The sequence below is a fragment of the Triplophysa dalaica genome, chromosome 12 (genome assembly GCF_015846415.1).
Source record: "Triplophysa dalaica isolate WHDGS20190420 chromosome 12, ASM1584641v1, whole genome shotgun sequence".
NCBI lineage: Eukaryota > Metazoa > Chordata > Actinopteri > Cypriniformes > Nemacheilidae > Triplophysa > Triplophysa dalaica.
The window spans coordinates 16,382,940-16,409,580 of record NC_079553.1 but is presented as its reverse complement, the minus strand read 5'-3'; the positions used below and the strand labels follow the sequence as shown (position 1 = coordinate 16,409,580).

Here is a 26,641-nt window from a genome sequence, read left to right as displayed (position 1 = left end):
ATGATGACTTTCACCTTGATATTTTAGCGCGGATGTATACCAGCTTAACTGCACTGTACGGGGCGAGAACGAGATTTTTCAACTCGCGTGATTCACGTCATTCGCGGAAGCAGAAGCCGCCTCATCATCTCATAACCAGGGCTTCATTCGCGCGATTCGCGCAGCAAGTAGGTCTATTGGCTCTTTGCATTAACATATAAATCACTCGCGCTTGACACGCCATTCGCGTTTGGTCTGAACACAACATAACGTTACTGTGAAATTACCGCATCAAACGTGACGTGCTAACGTGGATGCAGCTATGAAGCCGCCGGGTTTGCTTCAGGGAAAATTTATTTTTAAGAAGCTTCCCAATAGAAACATCGACAAGACTAAGGTTGTTTGCACCTTGTGCAATGCGGAATTGGTTTAAAAAAAACACTGTCTCTCAACAGGTAGTTGTCTAGCTTTAGTTGAAACCAGTAACTTTGTGTTGAGATCTAATGTATTATGGCTCCTGTATGACATATCGCTTGTTGCTCCCTCACTCTTTGTAAGTCGCTTTGGATAAAAGCGTCTGCTAAATGACTAAATGTAAATGTACTGTAGGAGCTCTTCCAGTCTCAAGTACCACCTAAACGCAAATCATCCCTTAGCTAATGCGGAAGTAAACACAAGTTCATCTTATTGAACATAATTTAATTTTCATCACCAATTATCATAGTAGAACAGCTTTCTCAAGCAGTTTGTGATGCATTTTGGAAACAGGAGATGAGCCCCTGGTCTAATGCGCCACCTGGCTTGAGAAACCCGTTCTCAAAGACTTACTTTTAGTCATTATTTGGGTAGCACACATATTCTGAATCCCTTCGGCAGAATTCAAATCAGCCATTTTAATCTAGATTAATCTAGATTAATCTTGGAATTAATCTAGATTAATTTAGATTAAAAAAAATTAATCTATGCCCACCACTAGTTACAGCATAATTCCCGTAATTCCCTTTTTATTGTATAATTTTGATGAGCTCATTATTATTCTAAAATATGAAAAACAAAGACAGTATGTGAGTAAGACCGTGTCTACAAAGGACAACCTGCTTGTTCTTAATGGGTTTGCGGCATCTCGCCGCTCTGCATGTGGACAATATTTGAAATTATAATGAATTCTAATGTGTTTCTAATCTCTTTTGTCGTGACGTGTCACGCCTCTCGCGTCTGGTGTAGAGATGTTGTAAGTGTCCAAAAACTTTTGACCGGTAGTGTAAAATACTGGTTTAAATGGGTTCTGGTTAAATTATTGGTTAAGATTAATTTATAGTTGATGTATACATTCAATTGGTGCATGCAGGATAATCGACATGGACCAATAGGATTAAAATCACCGCCTGGGATTCCTGTTTTGGAAAATGGCCAAATGCCTCAAGTTTCCACCCCTGAATCCCTCCATACGGTCATAGCAAGGTAACTGAATTTATTCTTAGAGGGTAAAGTAATTTATCCATTCTCAGCACATGAAATTCACGTAGTTGTTCACTTGGAGATGCTTTGGATAATTTAGATTGATTAAGGCTTAAAATCTGAAAGGATTTATTGTTACTGAATTGTGTTTAATCTGTTTAGACCAGCTCCGATACTAGACCTAAGGGCCATCATGGAGATGGAAGCCAATTCATTAAATCGAGGCGCCACACCCAAAAGTCCTGGCTCGTAAGTTTTCCAGTTTTGTACTCCACTTATGAAACATACATTTTCAATCAGTATGCCTTATTTCATCTCGGTTTACAACCGGTTTGTTGACCCAAAGAGTGTTGGTCTTGGGTTGCAGCAGGGAGGGGTTCAAGCAGACCAATTAAAGTTCATGTGGTCTGTGTCGATTTGACACATTGTTAAAAATTTTTTAGAGGTGTGCATCTGGCTACGCAGAGCTACCAATCCATTTAATATTTATTATGTGTGTATTATAGATTGGGTGGCAGCAGTAAACTCCCAGTCACCTCCAGTAAGCTGTCTCAGAAGCAGAGAAAGATGATGGCTTTGGCCTCCAGAGAAGGCAGCACAGAGAACATCTCTCCTAAATCGCCCCCATCTGTTACCCCAGTCAAACCTGTGAAGACCTGGTGAGAGCCATGGACTTGAAAACTAATATGAAAATGGTGGTATTAGAAATGTGTCACCATTGTGGGACCATTGGGGTATACAAGTTGATACGAATGCTCTTTTTAAGTTTTATTTGACGTTATTTTTATATGTGTTGTGAACATTATGAAAGTGTCCATAGTACACAATAAAATCATCGTAAGAACGTAATAACACAAGATCTTTTATTTTGCTTTGATGTGTAACACTGTAAACAATTAAATAAATCATTTTTGACAACCACAATTTCTGTTGGTTCAAATGAAGTCCGATTACAGTGCCTATATTTAGCACAAATCAATCACAAAGCTTCTCTGATGGCTCTTTTTAAATAAACAGAACCAAATCTGCTGTCATCATGTAGCTTATTTGTCAGCATCAGTAAAACAGTTATTTTGGGGGAAAATGTGTATAATTACATTGCAGGCTAATTTAAGGTTAGCCCCTAATTTTTTTTCCGTCAGGGGCTATAGTGCTGCCAGTAAAAGAATTGTCTGGAGCCCTGTAGGAATTTGTTTTATTGTGATATGAATGATAAAGCCTAGTTGATTATGTATTTCTGTGCAAGACCCATTCACAGCCACAACATTTAGTTTGCTTCAGTCTTTATTCAGACATTCGGTAGATGTTATGTGCGGGCATGCTTTCAATTAATTGTTTAATATGGTTTATTGCCTATTTCTTACTTTATGCTAGCGCACACAGCACTGCTGCCTTTACATTTGCTGGAATACACATTTTTGTACTGGATGTAGTTATATTTATATGGTCATTGCTATCACGCCACAGATATATTGTCATATAGTTTTTAGACCACGTTGCCCACCCCTAAATGCAGCAATTTTTTTTTCTTGCTGTTTTCAGGTCGACAGCAGTACAGTCTTTTTCCTCTTCCTTTTCCTTCCGGGATCTTTTGGTCGATGAGGAGCGGCGTGGTAAACCCTCTTCAGTTTCCCAAGTGGCTGCTGCTGGACCTACCATCTGTGCCAAAAGAGTGACTTTTAAATGTGCAGAGACTAGCGACCAAGAGAAATCATCAGGGTGAGAAACACATTGTTTTCTATGAAGTTGTAGGCACATAATTTCATAATTCCATGAGTGTTTATATTGGAGTGGTATTATCGTCTAAAATAAATGTGGTTACTTCATAGTTTATTCTTATTGACTATTTGCACGGGTACTTTCAGATTTTCGATATGCCAGCTAAGGCGTTCTGGTGAACTGACAGCTATAAATTTGAAGTGATTGTTGATTTGAGAATTCTCGAATAAAAAACACTGAAAAATTAGTTCTATTGTTCTCTCCTCATGATAAATGTCTTTTCATTTCGTTTTACGTTTAAACAGAGTTGGGTAGAAACGTGCAACATTTACTTGGTTGCGTTTACTTGAGTTAATTTTTGGTTGGGAAAGTTGGTACTTTTACTCTTTCTTTATTATATTTCTAATAATACTGTACTTTCACTTCATTACACTGCGTGTTGTTCCTTGTTTTTAAAAGAATGTAGTCTCTTTTTATGGGAATTCCTGAGTGATTGATTATTTTGAGTCGGTCCTTTTGAAAGCTTTAATTGAACAATGGGCAAAACCGTCTGAATATGTCTGAAATCAGTTCAAATGATTTGTTCAATTCGCAGCTAGATCTGAATCGTCTAAAGTGGCGAGTTACCCAACCTTCGTTGCGGGAAACTTAAAAGTGCCATAGAATGGAAACTGTATTTACCTCGGCTTAGATGAATAATAAGAGGTCTTCACATGGAAGTGATGTATCGTGAGCCTCAAACACTATTGTTTTCTCCTTCGTGTGTAAATCGTATGCATGCAGGAGACCACAGAAAATTGGCCAATCCCCACATAACAGTTACTGTGAGGTTACAGTCGGGATGTAAACCCCCAACGTTGCATATACCCGCCCATGTTCTAGTCCAGAGAAGGGTTGCGCGATTTCTACCAAGTTGGCATCAGACGATGTCTACAGGGAAACCTTGCAATGGAGAATGACATTGCTTTCTTCTTTAAACAAGCCGCAACGTTATGAAATAAGGCGTGTCTAGGCACGAGCTGCGCAGAGACACGTCTTCTTTATACAGCCGGGGCTGGGCAGTAATCAAGTCAGGCGTGTGTCATCTGTACAGTGCAAGCTTCTCAATTGTAAACTCATGCTCGTCATCTCTATACAATTCAAGCTGCGCAGACACGCATCTTCTTTATACAGTTATAAAGTCAGGGGGGTCTGCACAAGCTTAGAGTCGTCTTTAAACGGAGCAAGCTGCACAGTTATTAGGTTAGACGCATCTGAACTGTACCGTGCAAGTTTATATGCCCCTTAACTCTTTCCCCGCCAAAGACAAGTTTTTACGGCAATCAGTGTTTGTACTGTTGTTCAGCAGATAGCGCTGTTACACACCTTTGGGGAAAAGTACAGAATCTCTGAACCTTGAACATATATCTTATCTGATTTAATCATTGTTCGGAGTGTAATTTGGGCGGAAAAAAATTATTATCTCCGCTTTTTAGTCAAAGTGATGTATTTTTGAAGAAACCTACCCACATCTAAGGAGTGAAAAAAAAGAACAAAGGAAGATAGAAGAAAACAGTATCTTTAGTTTAAAATCAGAGACTCTTCTTTCATTGGACATATTGTTTGTCCATATATTCGTTACAGAAAATGTATTTCAAGCCATAAAAATTTGGTGAAAATGTAAAAAAATGCTGGAGCTGGCTGGCAGGCAACCATTAAAAAAAAGGCTGGCGGAGAAAGAGTTAAGCCTTGTTTATATTTGTTTACAAATGCAAGTTGCAGCACAGAACAGCGAGAGTCACGTGATGAAAGTGAAAGGGACAGTTTTTAGAACCTCATCTTTTAATACTGATTTAAGAACGGGGCCATTCCGACTATATTGCGATTAGAACTCCTGCTGCAAGCAGTAAGCAGTGATCGTATCCACTTCTTTCATTTCACGCCTGACAGTAGCGATCTGGTTGCTGCGTGAGCTAGTGGCATGAGTCGGTGCAGCGAAACAGCCAATCAGAGCAGAGCTTAACATTAATATTTATGACCCTTCCAAATTAGGTAATAACAGACCTTTTCATTTCATCCTTTTCTCTGGAGTAAATGGCCATGTAAAACTGTTTCTTGGTCATTTTGGCACTTAATAAAGCCACATACTTTGTAGATATCAGTGAACACTTAACATATTGTATCAATGAATTCTTTGGAACCTTTAAGAACATAGAACACAAAGAGTCTATATCTATCAAACCAAAATTGCAAATACGTCATATTGTTTGCCAGCAAAGATAAATGCCCGCCACATGTACCTGTTCGTCGGACATAGCAACATGCGCGCGACCTTTTAGACATAGAGACTTGGGCTTGCAGAAATATACATTTGAAGAACAGAAGGAATGAATCTTGTAGTAATTTTCTAAATAGTAACTTAAGGATTCTGGATACTCACCCACCTCTGAGTTTAAACAACTAAATTAATGTTAGGCATAACTATTTATGTGACAAGGTTATACTATTGAAGCTGTTAAAGCTACGTTCAGCAGAAAATTGACAGTTTCCCTACACCAATGAGTGATATTTCACTGGAGGTTTTCCAGCTGATTTATATTATTGCAGAAGTTTTGTGCAAAGTGAATGGTCAATTGCTATTTGAAAACGTAAAAATGATTCTTGGCAGTTTAAAAAAAGGAGGAAAGAGAAAGTTCAGTTTTATTTCTGGTTCATTTAACTAAAAATGGAAGGGTGAGTCAAGACTCAAGTGCATTGCATTATGGGATATAACGGTTCAATAATTATGATGTTTTGGGGGATTTGTCTACTTAACCGGTCAATGGCGGAGAAAGAGTTATCTCTTCATTTAAAATCCAACAGTTCCCCGCCAAAGACCAGTTATTATGGCAATGGTGTTTGTACTGTTGTACAGCAGGTGGCGCTGTTACACATCTTTGGAAAGAACAAATATTTATTATATGTTTTTGGGGTAAATATTTTATGTTTTTAATAATATTTTTTATCTAATCTGGGCAGAGTCTTTGAAAAAACCTCATTATCTCAGCTGTATAATCAAAATTATGCATTTTTGAAGAAACTAGGGCTGGGCAATGAGACGATGTTATCATATATCGCTGATGTCTCGCAAATATCCTGATGTCGATTACAACAGACAGATACGAGAGGATAATTTATAGTAATGGAAAAAATGCGTTATAACATTATCATGCAATGTAGGCTTTAGCGTGAACGTTAATGTTCATATATCCAGGCAGTCAGTAACAGTGACAGAATTTTGGAAACACTGTTTTGTTCGGTCAGTTGAATGTGCTGCTGTTTTCTGCCGATCGCTGTGCAGATAGACCAAGAGAAAGACGAGCTGCGTCGGCAAAGCAAAACCTCACGCTTGCTGGGCTGTACCGCTGTTCGAATTGTCCTACCCTATCAGATGTCCTATTGCAAGGCAAAATGTAATATAATCTAACTCGCATCGATAAAATAGGAATTTTACAATGCAAAATAACCTGTCAGATAGTCCTACCGTCTTAAAATAAACACACAAAATAAATGGACACTGTAAATACCTTGTCAGATTATCCTACAGCATAAAAAAACAATTGGGATTAATTTTCAGTGCAACACCCAATCCAATTGTAGTATAGGTGTTAAATAATATGTAGAATGATTTAACAATGAAAATACACTATCATATTAAATAAAAATTACATAACATTGTTGTGTGCATGCCTGGTAAAATAATCTGACGTGTAGGTTAAAATTTCAGGACACCTGCAACAATTTTCTACTGCATAAAAGCTATGGTTTGTCTACTGCAACAAAGTTTGTGTTCTGTGTATGTGATTGAGTGCATGCGTACCTAGGTGCGTGTTGTTTGGCACTTGACGGGTTCGGAACAAATTTCCCGGTCAGCATCTCCAGATTGATCCCGGTCAGTATCTCCAGATCAACGACTTCAATGTTGCATGAAGTCAAACACACCTGATATTATCCGATATCGGGATGATTTTAAACTCGATTATCGCTTTTTTTTTTTAAACGCATCACTCAGCCCTTGAAGAAACCTACCCACATATGAGAGGCGATTAAAAAAAGAACAAATGAAGATACGAAAATATTGTTTCTATTGTTTAAAAGCAGACACTCTGTTCTTTCATTTGATATATTATTTGTCCATACATTCTTTACACAAATGTACTGTGAGCATCACCTTTAAGTGAATATGTTCAAAAATGCTATCACTGACTGGCAACATAAAAAAAAAAGGCTGTCGAGGAAAGAGACTGACCCCCTGATCTGTTGTATTGTCCACTAGATGGCGTTTTAAGACTTCTATCATAAGTAAAGGTTATTTTTTATCATATAAAACACTGATCTTAAAGGAGTCTGCATCTTCATCTTTCTCTGTCTGCGTGTGTACAGAAAGTAATTTGGCCGCATGTATCAAGTGATCCAATTCTGATTTGTCCTCCAATGTGGCACAGATCGGATATGACACATGACCGTGTAAGCAGGAAAAAAAACTCATGGACTCCGATATTTTCAGATCGATTTCCGGCCTCAATCATATGTGGAAATAAATTGGATATGAATCGGATACGTGCTGTTGCGTCTGCCATGTAAGCAGAGAGATCGGATATTCACACGTCATTGTGAGTTGTTAATTCCTTTCAAACAGAGCGATGATCCCAGAAAATTGTTATACAATTGCCAGAGTTAAGCCCGTTTGTCAATTAAGCGAAAACAAAAAAAAACTAGGCTAGGTAGGCTAAATCATGTAGGCTATATCCTAATCATCAAACTGAATCTCAAGGCGAGAGAATAGTGTTACCTGCTTAAATTCATAAATGCTAAATTAATCCAATTAAAATTGATCACAATTTCAAAAAATTATTAACACAAATATACAAATCGCTTTAATAAAATGAATCGCTCCACAACCTTTATACAAATTATCTGTTCCACGCAACGTAGAAGCTCAAGTTTCTCTGCAGACACCCGCTTCACTTGACCTAGCATTTACTGATTTTTTCCCTCAACAAAACTATTATAAACAACATGAACATTATGATGATACACAGACAGTGTCTATGTATTGTCTTAGTTATGTTATATGCAGTCTGCTTTATTAAGTGTTTTTTTGTTCGGTCTGCGTGAGCCTGTTACAAAAAATCTACAAAAAAACGGATTCATTTATTTGAGCTCACTCCTTTTGCACGTGATATAAATGAAAAAATGCGCTGCTGCAATACCCTGGGCCTTTTATATTGCAGTTGCAAAAATACCATCCATCCATCAATTTTCTTCCTCTTATCCGGGGCCGGGTCCTGGGGGCAGCAGTCTAAGCAGGGATGCCCAGACTTCCCTCTCCATAGACACTTCCTCCAGCTCTTCCGGGGGACACCGAGGCGTTCCCAGGCCAGCCGGGAGACATAGTCCTAGGTCTTCCCCGGGGTCTTCTCCCGGTGGGACATGCCCGGAACACCTTCCCGGGAAGGCGTCCAGGTGGCATCCGGAAAAGATGCCCGAGCCACCTCAGCTGGCCCCTCTCGATGTGGAGGAGCAGCGGATCTACTCTGAGCTCCTCCCGAGTGACCGAGCTTCTCACCTTATCTCTAAGGGATCGCCCGGCAACCCTGCGGTGAAAGCTCATTTCGGCCACCTGTATCCGGGATCTTGTCCTTTCGGTCATGACCCACAGCTCATGACCATAGGTGAGAGTAGGAACGTAGATTGACCGGTAAATCGAGAGCTTCGCCTTGCGGCTCAGCTCCTTCTTCACCATGACAGACCGGTACAGCGACCACATTACTTCAGAAGCTGCAGCAATACGTTTGTCAATCTCCCGTTCCATTCTTCCCTCACTCTTGAACAAGACCCCCAGATACTTGAACTCCTCCACTTGAGGCAGGAACTATCCCCCTACCTGAAGTGAGCAAGCCACCCTTTTCTGACTGAGAACCATGGCCTCAGATTTGGAGGTGCTAATTCTCATCCCAGCCGCTTCACACTCGGCTGCAAACCGTCCCAGTGCATGCTGAAGGTCCTGGTCTGATGGGGCCAGCACGATGACATCATCCGCAAAGAGCAGAGATGAAATCGTTTGGTCCCCAAACCCGACGCCCTCCGGCCCCAGGCTGCCCCTAGAAATTCTGTCCATAAAAATTATGAACAGAACCGGCGACAAAGGGCAGCCCTGCCGGAGTCCAACATGCACCGGGAACAAGTCTGACTTACTGCCGGCAATGCGAACCAAGCTCCTGCTCCGGTCGTACAGGGACCGGATAGCCCTTAGCAAAGGGTCCCGAATCCCATGCTCCCGGAGCACCCTCCACAAGATGCCACGAGGGACACAGTCGAATGCCTTCTCCAAATCCACAAAACACATGTGGACTGGTTGGGCAAACTCCCATGAACCCTCCAGCACCCTGGAGAGGGTATAGAGCTGGTCCAGTGTTCCACGACCGGGACGGAAACCACACTGTTCCTCCTGAATCCGAGGTTCTACCATCGGCCGGATTCTCCTCTCCAGTACCCTGGCATAGACTTTCCCGTTCATTTTTACTTTAAGACTCATACTGCTTTCTTTTATAATCGGTAGTGAGACTCTGTAAAAATGCTTTTCAGACTCCACACCTGAGTTTGCTGTTATTTTCATTTGACAGTTCATATAATATCATCATAAAGTGGCTAAGCTTAATCCTTCACTCGGAACCTTTCATTCTTTTCGTTCTTAATGTCATTGTTCTGCATTTTCCAATACATATATAAGTAAAGGGTATTTAACTTAAATAAAAAAAATATATATATATATGATAAATAATAATATCCCAAACAATATAGCTTATTGACAGCCCTACATTCACATTTCAAAAATATGCACATGACATTACATTATCTTTATGTGTGAAGGTACACTGGGGGACAAATCCTGGTACACTTTACACATTCATTTTCCGAGATCTCTGTATGAAAAGGCTATTAAATAAATGGCGGTGGCAAAAGACTTTTTAACTTTTTTTGGTCCGTACGTCTACCTCTGGTTGTTTCGCCATGTGCAGTAAAAATGCAGATATCGGATATATATGTCACTTTTAAAAGATGTAAGCAGGTCGTCAAAAAATCGGATGTAGTCAAAAGAACAGAATTGAGCATCAAGAACTGCAGTGTAAATGCGACATTTGTCTCTCCCTGTCTTTGTGTCTCTCTCTCTCGGTCACATTAGCTGCCTGCTGTTCTTTGTGTTTATTAGTGCAGTTTTTTTATTAGAGGACTGATTATTAATAAACTGCCACTTTGCTGCCTGCCTGTCTTACTATATAATCTATACTATATAATCTATATTGATATGGGCAATCTTCACTGTGCTTTATGTCATTTGTGTTTATGAGTGCATGCTGAGAGCACCATGTATTGCGGCTCTCAGATCCGAATGCTGTCAGAGTTGATAGCAGAGTAATTTTTTGTATGTACTTTATTGCGTCGCTTAATGAAAAGTTACACACCATCTTCTCTAGTATGGGAGAACATAAAATTTGAAGTTACAGATAGGGCTGCAACTAACGATTATTTTAATAATCGATTAATCTGTAAATATTTTTTTTCGATTAATCGATGAATCGGATAAAAAAAAAAAAAGCATTCATTTCCAACCCTTTATTCAAAAACAGAACTAAAATCGTTAGAAAGTGCACAAGCATGTTGCTCCTTGAACATCCCTGAGCTGTTATAAAAATAATAAAATCAAATAAAAATGGACTAACACAAAAAACATACACATGTATGCTTTACATCTGCCAAATATATAGACTTTTTTTTTAAATAAGTGCCACCTGAGCTGCCAGAACAATAAATAATTTATAAAAACTAAAGAACAATACAAATCAGAAAACTTAACAGGATTTGTTTGAATGTAAGAACTTGTTCTCTACCCTACACTGCAGACAGACACTCGCAGATGCACACACTCGCAAACGCACACACTTTTGCAGACGCACACACTGACAAACACTGACACACACACACACTCTCTCTCAATTTCACTTGAAGCTTATTCATTCAATTACTACCATCATTGTAGTAAGTGGAAGCTTCATTTATACACCACATTTTAACAAAGCTTAAGATGACCAAGAGCTATAAAAGAAGTTTAAAATTAAATTAAAAAGTACAACAGACACAAATATATTTGTCAATAATAACCTATATGGGAGAAAGCACAGAATATACACTGCAAAAATTGCTTTTCTAACTTAGTAGTTTTGTCCCGTTGTCAGTCCAAATTTAAAAAAAAATCTTATGTCAAGAAACATGTACTAGACACATGAAAAAGCATAAGAAATTATGTCTTGTTTTCTGAAAAAACACCTCAAATTAAGTGATTGTTTGCTTAAAGCAAGAAAAATTATCTGCCAATGGGGTACAAAAATAATCTTAATGAGATATAATTTCAAACAGAAGTTTTAAGCATCAATTAATTTTCTTGTCTAGTAATCTTGATTTAAGATTTTTTAGATATTTGGACTGGAAATTAGACAAAATTACTAAGGAAGTTTTGCAGTGTAGCTATACATGACAACAGATTGATAAATGAATGGTCCAAAAAAGGCGAGTGAATAAAAACGTGTCTTTAGTCTTACAATGCAAAGTGCAAAGTAACTATACCAGCCCTGATTATACTGTTATTAACGAGCTAATGCTAACTTGTGATGCTTGTCAATCTGGATAACGAGTAAACATCCGCACCAGGGACATTACGTTCTTCACTTCGAAACGGAACAAAAGTAGGATTCTGTAGTGACTTAACCTGCTGTTGAACTCCCTTCCTCCTCATCACAGACTCAAACATGTTTGCGTTTCAGGTGCTGGATCATTGCCGCGTTGCTCCCGCCATGTCGCGTTTGCATATTTTGTAGTTAACACAGTTTTTCTGTTTATTTAGTGTGAAATGCTCCCGCACCTATGATGACTTGGGTCGTGGGGATTTCTCTGCCTCCGTCATGTATCTTTCCTCCGCTCGTTTTTTTATTTTTGCTCCGCCCTGTATATGAGGCGCCGAACTCTGCTAGCATCAGTGCGCGAGAGAGACCGAGTGTGTTCACTTCGCTCCGCGCTCAAATAAAGTTTTTTTTTAATAACCAAACGTCTCCGCGTCGCGCGACACAACGAATCGATAATGAAATTCGTTGACAACTTTTTTACTAATCGATTTTTATCGATTTTATCGATTCGTTGTTGCAGCCCTAGTTACAGACCTGTCATGATATTTAAATTGAGTGGTATATCTTTGTTTTCATTGCAGTTTTGCTAAATAAGCTTAAAATAATAATGGACTCTCAATCATATTGCTTTGCTTCAGATGAAGTTTATTATCCCACATATGGATTACTGGAAGGATGTTAATGGATCTACAGGTGTAGTCAAAAGCTAACATACACCTTGCACCTTAATTAGCCTTTAATGGCTGTCATGACAACATAAGTGAAACTGAAAGTGACCTATTTGTCAGATATGTTGACCCATACCCGAAATGTGACATCTGCATTTAACCCATCCAGAGAGTAATGAACACACGCACAGCAAGTGGTGAACACGCGTACACCCGAAGCAGTGGGCAGCTATCACTACAGCGACCGGAGAGCAAGTAGGGATAAGGTGCCTTGCTCAAGGGCACTTCAGTCGTTACCCGCTGGCCCTGAGAAATGAACCGGCAACCTTCTGGTCACGAGTCCGACTTTCTAACCATTAGGCCACCACTGCCCCGGTTTCATGAGCTGATTCTTGATGTTTATTTATTATAAAAACATTGATCACCCCACTGTGCATACATGGTAAGGCACGATATTAAGTCAGACAGTGACAAAACACCTGTACTGTACCTCTGTCTAGTTGATAATAAACTAGAACGCAAACGCCTTCTGCAAGCTAAGGTTCCCTTTCTGTCAAACCAACAGATTGGGTTTGTTTTGAGAACCTATCAACTTCTGATTAGTTTAGAAAAGGCCAATGAAATTTGCATGTCGGACTCCTCCCAAGGATATCCAGGTATAAAAGGGAGACGGCGTGCTGCATTCATTCACCTTTTGTTCTTCGGAGCCTTCGCTTCTGATTGACTTCAGAACTACTCTTCACTACTACTTTCTGCCGGAATCTTACGACGTGGTGCAGCAGACTGTCCCTTCCTGCTGCCACTTCCACTGGGCTTCTCAGCAGTTCCAGGCGTGTTTGTTTCTAAAAGAGTTAATTTCTCCAGCGTGGCATGTCCCGCTGTTCTCGTGGGTGTGGCAAGGGAGGCGTGGCCTAGCGAAGTCTGGAGAGAGAGAGACATGAAACCGGCGGGAAATGGTAGATCAAAGGCCGATTGTAAAAACCTGTCTCTGGTCACAGTGATTGGTGAGAGGGATACAAAAGCCAGCACGAGGAGAGGACCGAGAGAGAGAGAGAGAGTGGGTGAGAGGACAAGGAGACACGAGGACATATGCTGGAGCGAGAGCAAGATTGAGGAAAAGATCCTTCAAAGACCCCCTTGAGAGGTCCGTGGATGTATTTGACTGCCCGCAAGAGCTGGGCTGCCCGACTTATTCGACTTCTGTCGGGGGAGGCGCAACTCGCGGCTCAACAGCTGCCAGTACAGAACCTCCTGAACTACACGGACCTTCAAAAGGCAGACCTCCAGCGGATCAGATGAACCCCGGAGCAGCAGGGGACAGACGCTGTGATGATGGCGACGGTGGTCAGAAGAGAGGATGATCTCGGGTCAGAAGTGAGAGGTAAGACTTAACCGAGCACTCAGGTCCAAGGGGATCACCTCTCACCGTCCCAGATCACTGACGTTGCCAGGTTGCAGGCTCGTTTTTCAGATGTGTTCTCGCCTCTGCCTGGCCGGACTACACACATTGAGCACCATATTGAGACCATTATCTCCTGGGGCAAAAGTTCACCCTTAGTTCAGACCAGGCACCCCTCCAATGGCTCCACCGCATGAAGGATACAAATGCGTGAATCACCCATTGGTATCTGGCTCTAAAACCCTTTAAGTTTCAGGTGATCCACAGACCGGGGACCCAGATGGTGGTAGCCGACTTTCTCTCCAGGAGGGGGGGGGGAGGCTGGAGGACGGGCGGTGGGGCTATGTGGCTGGGGAGGCATGGCCTAGTGAAGTCTGGAGAGAGAGAGACAGGAAACCGGCAGGAAATAAGTAGGTCAAAGACCGATTGTAAACACCTGTCTCTGGTTACAGTGATTGGTGAGAAGGATACAAAACCCAGGACAAGGAGATGACTCTCTCTCTCTCACAAGGAGAGAGAGTGGGTGAATGGAAAAGACTGAGGAAACTGAATGTGCCGGGAGGCCATATTTAAATATTATTTACTTGTGATTTGCAATTTGTGTTTTTAAAAAAGAATAAAAGAATCTCCTCAGCCACGCAAACCCTTTCAAAACCTTATTATTGAACCTAACCACAGTGTGATACTCTCATCCAGGAGTGGGACAGAGAGATTGTCTGCCTCAAGTGTTTGGTTCTCCAGCATGCTGAGGCTGGAGGTTTTTCGTGGATATATCCTGCCCGCACTGCGGGTGGATGGCGATCCAGACTCTGCGGCCACAGGTGGCTGTGCTCTTCCAGAATCCGGCCACCACCTCATTTGCTTCCCGTTCTGTAACAGTAGTGGCTACGGCCTTGCCGTCTTCTACCTCGAGTTACGAGGGTGATATGGGGATTACTTTGAGCTTATATCCCACAGCCAATTGTTTGCGGACCGCTCTCATCCCGTCTCGCTCGTCTGACTGTTCCCCAGGAGACGGTCCAATCCCCTCAGCAACTTATTTGGAAATGGTGCATGATGATATGTCCCTCGCAGCATCGCAGGGTGACCTACAGGCATCCGACCCTTACGATTTCTCGGAGGTCCCTCCTTCGGGGGTAAATTCCAGGAAGAGGCGATATTGAGATGTCAGCAATGCTTTCCCGAGCCTCCGTGAACATTGGGCAGCAGTCCACCGCACCTCCCCTTCCCCAACGCTCACAGCTGGACACATGGTACCTGGGGTCGAAGAGCGACTCCAAGCCGCGACCGACCCGGTTCTATTCTTTCCGGAGGTGCATGAGGAACTTAGTAAGACCTGGAACGCCCCATTTTGGGCTCGTTCACGTCGGACAAGTTCCGTCGCTATGACATCCCTCAATGGTGGAGCTAGAGGCTACGTCGATGTGCCCCATGTGGGACTTGCAGTCGCGGTGCACCTGCTGCCACCAGGAGATATTGACCTAGACGTTTTCGGCATTCTGGTGTCAAAGGCTTACACTGCTGGGGGTCAAGCTGCATCCTCTCTCTCTCTACCATGGCCATCCTGCAGCTCCATCAGGCCAAAGCGTTGAAAGAGCTCCACGAGGGTAAGACCGACCCACCACTTTGGCCACCAAGGTGACTTGAGGTCCAGGAGAGGCACCTCTGGCTCAACCTTGCGCAGATGCGTGATGCCGAGAAAGCCCGCTTTTATCGACTCGCCCATCAAGCCGATTATGCTGTTTGGTTTCACCATTGAGTTCTTCTCGCCATCTAGTAACTCCTAACAGTTCTCGACAGTGAAGAAGACGAAGGCAATCAACCACATTCTACCCCGCCACAACTGTGCCACCCACCAGCCTTTGAGATCCCGTGTGGCTTCTCCCCAGAAGCCCCGGCCCTCCTCGACACCGGCTCCGCTCCCCGGAAGAGGACGTCGAGGTGGAGACTACCGTCTGTCAGCAGCCATCGCCAAAGCGGAAGATTGACACCATCGGGCCTGACCCCAGCCAATACATTGCTGGTCGGTCGATCCGGGACGGTCCCTGCCCCGTCCCAACATCACACTTTCTGTTGAAAATAGTATAATTCTCTCTGGGTGTTTTTCACAGCGGCGCTCACCCTCTGCACAACGGTGTTCTGCAACCCAACGTTGCGTCATGGCTTTACGCAAATGTTGAGCATGCTCTGCAGCACTCACAAATCGAAAGTGTGTTGAGCTGCATCGCCGGGCAGGTAAGTCAGCAGAGCCAATCTCTTCCCCGGGGGCCTTCTTCTGGCGAAGTAAGCGATCGAGCTCTTCCCTCTAGTCGAGATCTTCAACGGGTTTTACAGCCCGTACTTTATCGTCCCCAAAAAAGTTGGGGGTTTGCGCCAATTTCTAGATAGTGTACCCTGAACAAGCACCTAAACAAGCTGCCGTTTAGGATGCTCACGCAGAAGTCAGATGCCAGGATTGGTTCATGTCAATCGACCTGAAGGATGTGTCTTTCATATCTCGATTCTTCCTCGTCATGGCCTGATCCTACGGTTCGCTTTCATATCCGTGTCCCCACACACATATCCCTGGCGGCCTGAAAAAGACAGCCAACGCATTCTCTCATCAGTTGACACCTCGCAGAGAGTGACGACTCCACACCCACCGCAGTCCAGCTCATTTGGGTACAGTTTCAGGCAGGGTCTGGTAGACCTGTTCGCCTCCCTGGACGCTCTCTTCGGCACAGATCCAGGAGTGAGCATCATTGCACCGGTCCTATGCAGGGTCACGGAAGAGGAGCTACAAGTGCTATACTGGCCCAACTGGACTTGGTTCTTGGAACTAATGCTTTTGACGTTATGCAAGTTATGGCATCACAGACCTCTGGAACCTCCATGTCTGGCGCCTGGACGGGACGAGGAGATCCTGAGTGGCCCTGTGGTGGTGGAGACAATCATTCAGGCTAGGGCCCCGGCCACTAGGCGACTATACAAGTATAAGTGGCGCCTCTTCTCGTCCCGGTGCTCTTTGCCTCGTCCGTGCTACATACCCTCTTGGAACCTTGATGTGGTCCTGGAGGGCCTCCAGATGTCCCCCTTAGAGCCCCTCAGAGATGCCGCTCTTTCTCACCTCACGGTGAAGACCGCTCACCTGATGGCGCTCGGATCCATCAAGAGGGTTGGGGACCTACAAGCATTCTCCGTGTCCACAAATTGCCTAGAATTCGGGCCCAGTGATTCTCACTTTATCCTCAGACCCCGGCCCGACTATGTGCCCAAAGTTCCCACCACTCCCTTTCGGGATGAGGTGGCTAACTTGCAGGCGTTCCCCACCCAAGACCCAACAGGACCCTCAGGAGCTCTGAGCAGCTTTTTGTCTGTTTTGGGTGTCAGCAGAAGGGCAGGGCTGTCTCCACACAGAGATTTGCGCACTGGATTGTGGATGCCGCCACTATTGCTTACAGGTCCCAAGATAGGCAGTGCCCACTGGCAGTGAGAGCTCACTCCCCCCGGGGTATAGCCTCCTCGTGTGCACTGGCACAGGGCGCCCCTCATTAACAATTTTGGCTTAGCGCTCACGTCTGACACACCCAGGCTCCTCAGCCCAAAGGTGAATGAATGCAGCACGCACGTCTCCCTTATCTACCCGCATATATGGGGGTGGAGTCCGGAATGCAAATTTCATTCGCCAATTTCATTCGCCTTTTCATAACTAGTCAGAAGTTGATTCTCAAGAAAAAAACCATCTGTCCGACACAACATGGAGAGACCGACAGAAAGGGAACTGAGGTAACATCTGTAACCAAAAATGCAAAAAAAAATGCAGATATCGGATATATATGTCACTTTTAAAAGATGTAAGCAGGTCGTCAAAAAATCGGATGTAGTCAAAAGAACAGAATTGAGCATCAAGAACTGCAGTGTAAATGCGACATTTGTCTCTCCCTGTCTTTGTGTCTCTCTCTCTCTGTCACATTAGCTGCCTGCTGTTCTTTGTGTTTATTAGTGCAGTTTTTTTATTAGAGGACTGATTATTAATAAACTGCCACTTTGCTGCCTGCCTGTCTTACTATATAATCTATACTATATAATCTATATTGATATGGGCAATCTTCACTGTGCTTTATGTCATTTGTGTTTATGAGTGCATGCTGAGAGCACCATGTATTGCGGCTCTCAGATCCGAATGCTGTCAGAGTTGATAGCAGAGTAATTTTTTGTATGTACTTTATTGCGTCGCTTAATGAAAAGTTACACACCATCTTCTCTAGTATGGGAGAACATAAAATTTGAAGTTACAGATAGGGCTGCAACTAACGATTATTTTAATAATCGATTAATCTGTAAATATTTTTTTTCGATTAATCGATGAATCGGATAAAAAAAAAAAGCATTCATTTCCAACCCTTTATTCAAAAACAGAACTAAAATCGTTAGAAAGTGCACAAGCATGTTGCTCCTTGAACATCCCTGAGCTGTTATAAAAATAATAAAATCAAATAAAAATGGACTAACACAAAAAACATACACATGTATGCTTTACATCTGCCAAATATATAGACTTTTTTTTTAAATAAGTGCCACCTGAGCTGCCAGAACAATAAATAATTTATAAAAACTAAAGAACAATACAAATCAGAAAACTTAACAGGATTTGTTTGAATGTAAGAACTTGTTCTCTACCCTACACTGCAGACAGACACTCGCAGATGCACACACTCGCAAACGCACACACTTTTGCAGACGCACACACTGACAAACACTGACACACACACACACTCTCTCTCAATTTCACTTGAAGCTTATTCATTCAATTACTACCATCATTGTAGTAAGTGGAAGCTTCATTTATACACCACATTTTAACAAAGCTTAAGATGACCAAGAGCTATAAAAGAAGTTTAAAATTAAATTAAAAAGTACAACAGACACAAATATATTTGTCAATAATAACCTATATGGGAGAAAGCACAGAATATACACTGCAAAAATTGCTTTTCTAACTTAGTAGTTTTGTCCCGTTGTCAGTCCAAATTTAAAAAAAAATCTTATGTCAAGAAACATGTACTAGACACATGAAAAAGCATAAGAAATTATGTCTTGTTTTCTGAAAAAACACCTCAAATTAAGTGATTGTTTGCTTAAAGCAAGAAAAATTATCTGCCAATGGGGTACAAAAATAATCTTAATGAGATATAATTTCAAACAGAAGTTTTAAGCATCAATTAATTTTCTTGTCTAGTAATCTTGATTTAAGATTTTTTAGATATTTGGACTGGAAATTAGACAAAATTACTAAGGAAGTTTTGCAGTGTAGCTATACATGACAACAGATTGATAAATGAATGGTCCAAAAAAGGCGAGTGAATAAAAACGTGTCTTTAGTCTTACAATGCAAAGTGCAAAGTAACTATACCAGCCCTGATTATACTGTTATTAACGAGCTAATGCTAACTTGTGATGCTTGTCAATCTGGATAACGAGTAAACATCCGCACCAGGGACATTACGTTCTTCACTTCGAAACGGAACAAAAGTAGGATTCTGTAGTGACTTAACCTGCTGTTGAACTCCCTTCCTCCTCATCACAGACTCAAACATGTTTGCGTTTCAGGTGCTGGATCATTGCCGCGTTGCTCCCGCCATGTCGCGTTTGCATATTTTGTAGTTAACACAGTTTTTCTGTTTATTTAGTGTGAAATGCTCCCGCACCTATGATGACTTGGGTCGTGGGGATTTCTCTGCCTCCGTCATGTATCTTTCCTCCGCTCGTTTTTTTATTTTTGCTCCGCCCTGTATATGAGGCGCCGAACTCTGCTAGCATCAGTGCGCGAGAGAGACCGAGTGTGTTCACTTCGCTCCGCGCTCAAATAAAGTTTTTTTTTAATAACCAAACGTCTCCGCGTCGCGCGACACAACGAATCGATAATGAAATTCGTTGACAACTTTTTTACTAATCGATTTTTATCGATTTTATCGATTCGTTGTTGCAGCCCTAGTTACAGACCTGTCATGATATTTAAATTGAGTGGTATATCTTTGTTTTCATTGCAGTTTTGCTAAATAAGCTTAAAATAATAATGGACTCTCAATCATATTGCTTTGCTTCAGATGAAGTTTATTATCCCACATATGGATTACTGGAAGGATGTTAATGGATCTACAGGTGTAGTCAAAAGCTAACATACACCTTGCACCTTAATTAGCCTTTAATGGCTGTCATGACAACATAAGTGAAACTGAAAGTGACCTATTTGTCAGATATGTTGACCCATACCCGAAATGTGACATCTGCATTTAACCCATCCAGAGAGTAATGAACACACGCACAGCAAGTGGTGAACACGCGTACACCCGAAGCAGTGGGCAGCTATCACTACAGCGACCGGAGAGCAAGTAGGGATAAGGTGCCTTGCTCAAGGGCACTTCAGTCGTTACCCGCTGGCCCTGAGAAATGAACCGGCAACCTTCTGGTCACGAGTCCGACTTTCTAACCATTAGGCCACCACTGCCCCGGTTTCATGAGCTGATTCTTGATGTTTATTTATTATAAAAACATTGATCACCCCACTGTGCATACATGGTAAGGCACGATATTAAGTCAGACAGTGACAAAACACCTGTACTGTACCTCTGTCTAGTTGATAATAAACTAGAACGCAAACGCCTTCTGCAAGCTAAGGTTCCCTTTCTGTCAAACCAACAGATTGGGTTTGTTTTGAGAACCTATCAACTTCTGATTAGTTTAGAAAAGGCCAATGAAATTTGCATGTCGGACTCCTCCCAAGGATATCCAGGTATAAAAGGGAGACGGCGTGCTGCATTCATTCACCTTTTGTTCTTCGGAGCCTTCGCTTATGATTGACTTCAGAACTACTCTTCACTACTACTTTCTGCCGGAATCTTACGACGTGGTGCAGCAGACTGTCCCTTCCTGCTGCCACTTCCACTGGGCTTCTCAGCAGTTCCAGGCGTGTTTGTTTCTAAAAGAGTTAATTTCTCCAGCGTGGCATGTCCCGCTGTTCTCGTGGGTGTGGCAAGGGAGGCGTGGCCTAGCGAAGTCTGGAGAGAGAGAGACATGAAACCGGCGGGAAATGGTAGATCAAAGGCCGATTGTAAAAACCTGTCTCTGGTCACAGTGATTGGTGAGAGGGATACAAAAGCCAGCACGAGGAGAGGACCGAGAGAGAGAGAGAGAGTGGGTGAGAGGACAAGGAGACACGAGGACATATGCTGGAGCGAGAGCAAGATTGAGGAAAAGATCCTTCAAAGACCCCCTTGAGAGGTCCGTGGATGTATTTGACTGCCCGCAAGAGCTGGGCTGCCCGACTTATTCGACTTCTGTCGGGGGAGGCGCAACTCGCGGCTCAACAGCTGCCAGTACAGAACCTCCTGAACTACACGGACCTTCAAAAGGCAGACCTCCAGCGGATCAGATGAACCCCGGAGCAGCAGGGGACAGACGCTGTGATGATGGCGACGGTGGTCAGAAGAGAGGATGATCTCGGGTCAGAAGTGAGAGGTAAGACTTAACCGAGCACTCAGGTCCAAGGGGATCACCTCTCACCGTCCCAGATCACTGACGTTGCCAGGTTGCAGGCTCGTTTTTCAGATGTGTTCTCGCCTCTGCCTGGCCGGACTACACACATTGAGCACCATATTGAGACCATTATCTCCTGGGGCAAAAGTTCACCCTTAGTTCAGACCAGGCACCCCTCCAATGGCTCCACCGCATGAAGGATACAAATGCGTGAATCACCCATTGGTATCTGGCTCTAAAACCCTTTAAGTTTCAGGTGATCCACAGACCGGGGACCCAGATGGTGGTAGCCGACTTTCTCTCCAGGAGGGGGGGGGGAGGCTGGAGGACGGGCGGTGGGGCTATGTGGCTGGGGAGGCATGGCCTAGTGAAGTCTGGAGAGAGAGAGACAGGAAACCGGCAGGAAATAAGTAGGTCAAAGACCGATTGTAAACACCTGTCTCTGGTTACAGTGATTGGTGAGAAGGATACAAAACCCAGGACAAGGAGATGACTCTCTCTCTCTCACAAGGAGAGAGAGTGGGTGAATGGAAAAGACTGAGGAAACTGAATGTGCCGGGAGGCCATATTTAAATATTATTTACTTGTGATTTGCAATTTGTGTTTTTAAAAAAGAATAAAAGAATCTCCTCAGCCACGCAAACCCTTTCAAAACCTTATTATTGAACCTAACCACAGTGTGATACTCTCATCCAGGAGTGGGACAGAGAGATTGTCTGCCTCAAGTGTTTGGTTCTCCAGCATGCTGAGGCTGGAGGTTTTTCGTGGATATATCCTGCCCGCACTGCGGGTGGATGGCGATCCAGACTCTGCGGCCACAGGTGGCTGTGCTCTTCCAGAATCCGGCCACCACCTCATTTGCTTCCCGTTCTGTAACAGTAGTGGCTACGGCCTTGCCGTCTTCTACCTCGAGTTACGAGGGTGATATGGGGATTACTTTGAGCTTATATCCCACAGCCAATTGTTTGCGGACCGCTCTCATCCCGTCTCGCTCGTCTGACTGTTCCCCAGGAGACGGTCCAATCCCCTCAGCAACTTATTTGGAAATGGTGCATGATGATATGTCCCTCGCAGCATCGCAGGGTGACCTACAGGCATCCGACCCTTACGATTTCTCGGAGGTCCCTCCTTCGGGGGTAAATTCCAGGAAGAGGCGATATTGAGATGTCAGCAATGCTTTCCCGAGCCTCCGTGAACATTGGGCAGCAGTCCACCGCACCTCCCCTTCCCCAACGCTCACAGCTGGACACATGGTACCTGGGGTCGAAGAGCGACTCCAAGCCGCGACCGACCCGGTTCTATTCTTTCCGGAGGTGCATGAGGAACTTAGTAAGACCTGGAACGCCCCATTTTGGGCTCGTTCACGTCGGACAAGTTCCGTCGCTATGACATCCCTCAATGGTGGAGCTAGAGGCTACGTCGATGTGCCCCATGTGGGACTTGCAGTCGCGGTGCACCTGCTGCCACCAGGAGATATTGACCTAGACGTTTTCGGCATTCTGGTGTCAAAGGCTTACACTGCTGGGGGTCAAGCTGCATCCTCTCTCTCTCTACCATGGCCATCCTGCAGCTCCATCAGGCCAAAGCGTTGAAAGAGCTCCACGAGGGTAAGACCGACCCACCACTTTGGCCACCAAGGTGACTTGAGGTCCAGGAGAGGCACCTCTGGCTCAACCTTGCGCAGATGCGTGATGCCGAGAAAGCCCGCTTTTATCGACTCGCCCATCAAGCCGAATATGCTGTTTGGTTTCACCATTGAGTTCTTCTCGCCATCTAGTAACTCCTAACAGTTCTCGACAGTGAAGAAGACGAAGGCAATCAACCACATTCTACCCCGCCACAACTGTGCCACCCACCAGCCTTTGAGATCCCGTGTGGCTTCTCCCCAGAAGCCCCGGCCCTCCTCGACACCGGCTCCGCTCCCCGGAAGAGGACGTCGAGGTGGAGACTACCGTCTGTCAGCAGCCATCGCCAAAGCGGAAGATTGACACCATCGGGCCTGACCCCAGCCAATACATTGCTGGTCGGTCGATCCGGGACGGTCCCTGCCCCGTCCCAACATCACACTTTCTGTTGAAAATAGTATAATTCTCTCTGGGTGTTTTTCACAGCGGCGCTCACCCTCTGCACAACGGTGTTCTGCAACCCAACGTTGCGTCATGGCTTTACGCAAATGTTGAGCATGCTCTGCAGCACTCACAAATCGAAAGTGTGTTGAGCTGCATCGCCGGGCAGGTAAGTCAGCAGAGCCAATCTCTTCCCCGGGGGCCTTCTTCTGGCGAAGTAAGCGATCGAGCTCTTCCCTCTAGTCGAGATCTTCAACGGGTTTTACAGCCCGTACTTTATCGTCCCCAAAAAAGTTGGGGGTTTGCGCCAATTTCTAGATAGTGTACCCTGAACAAGCACCTAAACAAGCTGCCGTTTAGGATGCTCACGCAGAAGTCAGATGCCAGGATTGGTTCATGTCAATCGACCTGAAGGATGTGTCTTTCATATCTCGATTCTTCCTCGTCATGGCCTGATCCTACGGTTCGCTTTCATATCCGTGTCCCCACACACATATCCCTGGCGGCCTGAAAAAGACAGCCAACGCATTCTCTCATCAGTTGACACCTCGCAGAGAGTGACGACTCCACACCCACCGCAGTCCAGCTCATTTGGGTACAGTTTCAGGCAGGGTCTGGTAGACCTGTTCGCCTCCCTGGACGCTCTCTTCGGCACAGATCCAGGAGTGAGCATCATTGCACCGGTCCTATGCAGGGTCACGGAAGAGGAGCTACAAGTGCTATACTGGCCCAACTGGACTTGGTTCTTGGAACTAATGCTTTTGACGTTATGCAAGTTATGGCATCACAGACCTCTGGAACCTCCATGTCTGGCGCCTGGACGGGACGAGGAGATCCTGAGTGGCCCTGTGGTGGTGGAGACAATCATTCAGGCTAGGGCCCCGGCCACTAGGCGACTATACAAGTATAAGTGGCGCCTCTTCTCGTCCCGGTGCTCTTTGCCTCGTCCGTGCTACATACCCTCTTGGAACCTTGATGTGGTCCTGGAGGGCCTCCAGATGTCCCCCTTAGAGCCCCTCAGAGATGCCGCTCTTTCTCACCTCACGGTGAAGACCGCTCACCTGATGGCGCTCGGATCCATCAAGAGGGTTGGGGACCTACAAGCATTCTCCGTGTCCACAAATTGCCTAGAATTCGGGCCCAGTGATTCTCACTTTATCCTCAGACCCCGGCCCGACTATGTGCCCAAAGTTCCCACCACTCCCTTTCGGGATGAGGTGGCTAACTTGCAGGCGTTCCCCACCCAAGACCCAACAGGACCCTCAGGAGCTCTGAGCAGCTTTTTGTCTGTTTTGGGTGTCAGCAGAAGGGCAGGGCTGTCTCCACACAGAGATTTGCGCACTGGATTGTGGATGCCGCCACTATTGCTTACAGGTCCCAAGATAGGCAGTGCCCACTGGCAGTGAGAGCTCACTCCCCCCGGGGTATAGCCTCCTCGTGTGCACTGGCACAGGGCGCCCCTCATTAACAATTTTGGCTTAGCGCTCACGTCTGACACACCCAGGCTCCTCAGCCCAAAGGTGAATGAATGCAGCACGCACGTCTCCCTTATCTACCCGCATATATGGGGGTGGAGTCCGGAATGCAAATTTCATTCGCCAATTTCATTCGCCTTTTCATAACTAGTCAGAAGTTGATTCTCAAGAAAAAAACCATCTGTCCGACACAACATGGAGAGACCGACAGAAAGGGAACTGAGGTAACATCTGTAACCAAGACGTTTCCCTACTAAATCAGTTTTGTCATGAACTCAACTCAATTTTATTTATATAGCGCTTTTTACAATTTTCATTGTTACAAATCAGCTGTACATGAGACACATTGAATACAAGTATGAATTCTAAATTCTAAAGCAGCCCCCCCGGCCAGGCAGATAGTGCAAAACAATATGCAAACGGTGGTGAGGAACCCAAAACTCCCATCGAGAAAAAAAACCTCAGGGGAACCCAGGCCCAACCAGGGGATTCCAGTTCCCCTCTGGCAAAAGCTGCTGCCTCTGCACAGGCTCAACAGTGCTTGCACAACATGGCTTAATAGAAATATAAAAATTAAAGATTTGTTGGATGTGTTCCTGGTTCCAAGTGATCTAAATAATGCAGCCTATATCCTCTGAGGATTACTTTTATGGAAGTGTAGTGTATGCGAGATTAAAAAGATGCGTCTTTAGTCTAGATTTAAACTGACAGAGTGTGTCTGCCTCCCGGACAGTGCAGGGAAGAATATTCCAAAGTTTAGGCGCTAGATAAGAAAAGGATCTACCACCTGCACTTGATTTTGAAATTCTAGGTATTTCTAACTGACAGGACGCCTGAGAGCGTAATGCACGTGGAGGATTGTAATACAATAGAAGTTCATTCAAATACTGCGGCGCTAGACCATGTAGGGCTTTATATGTAATAAGCAAGATCTTAAAGTTAATGCGATGCTTTATAGGTTACCAGTGCAAGGTTGACAGAACCGGGGTTATATGCTCATACTTTTTTGTACGTGTAAGAACTCGAGCTGCCTCGTTTTGAACCAGTTGCAGTTTTTGTAATAGGCCCGCAGGGCAACCACCTAGAAGTGCATTACAGGAATCTAGTCTTGATGTCATGAATGCATGAATTAATTTCTCTGCATCTGACAGTGACAGCATATGACGTAATTTGGATATATTCTTAAAATGGAAAAATGCAATTTTACAGGTGTTGGCAACATGGCTTTCAAATGACAGAGTACTGTCGAATACAACCTCAGCCTCACGAATTGGATGAATTAAAATGTTAGAATATTTTTTGTATATTTATTTTTTAAATATATGATGTTGATGAGAAATTGATACAGGCAAGTGGCAGGCACATTTCTATATTAAGCAACAGCTTTTTCAAGAACCTGAGTGTTTTCAAGTTTGTGCGCACACATTCTGTCTGTGAAGAACACCTCTGTGTTATCAAATGCTACAAATGTGAAAGTCTTTGCAATTTGTTAAGACATTAATGGAAGCTGTATAGTTTTGTTTAGATTGTCTAAGTTTATGTCAACAGGCGGGACAAAAATGTGGATGTTTATTATTTGAAGTTTGGATGTGATTAATATGATAAAGAGAAAATCATCCACTGCTTATTTCTTTAATAGGTTTAATAAGTTCTAAATCAGTAA

General features: G+C 43.9%; 1 protein-coding gene across 1 annotated transcript in view; it reads left to right on the top strand.

The window, feature by feature from the left end:
• ibtk (inhibitor of Bruton agammaglobulinemia tyrosine kinase) overlaps positions 1–26,641 on the top strand; it is a 69,448-nt gene that overhangs the window by 33,361 nt on the left and 9,446 nt on the right. The window contains exons 23-26 of the mRNA XM_056762623.1: positions 1,328–1,440; positions 1,600–1,686; positions 1,944–2,096; positions 2,980–3,156. Coding sequence (XP_056618601.1) covers positions 1,328–1,440; positions 1,600–1,686; positions 1,944–2,096; positions 2,980–3,156 — 530 coding nt within the window. The remainder of the gene's footprint in view (positions 1–1,327; positions 1,441–1,599; positions 1,687–1,943; positions 2,097–2,979; positions 3,157–26,641) is intronic.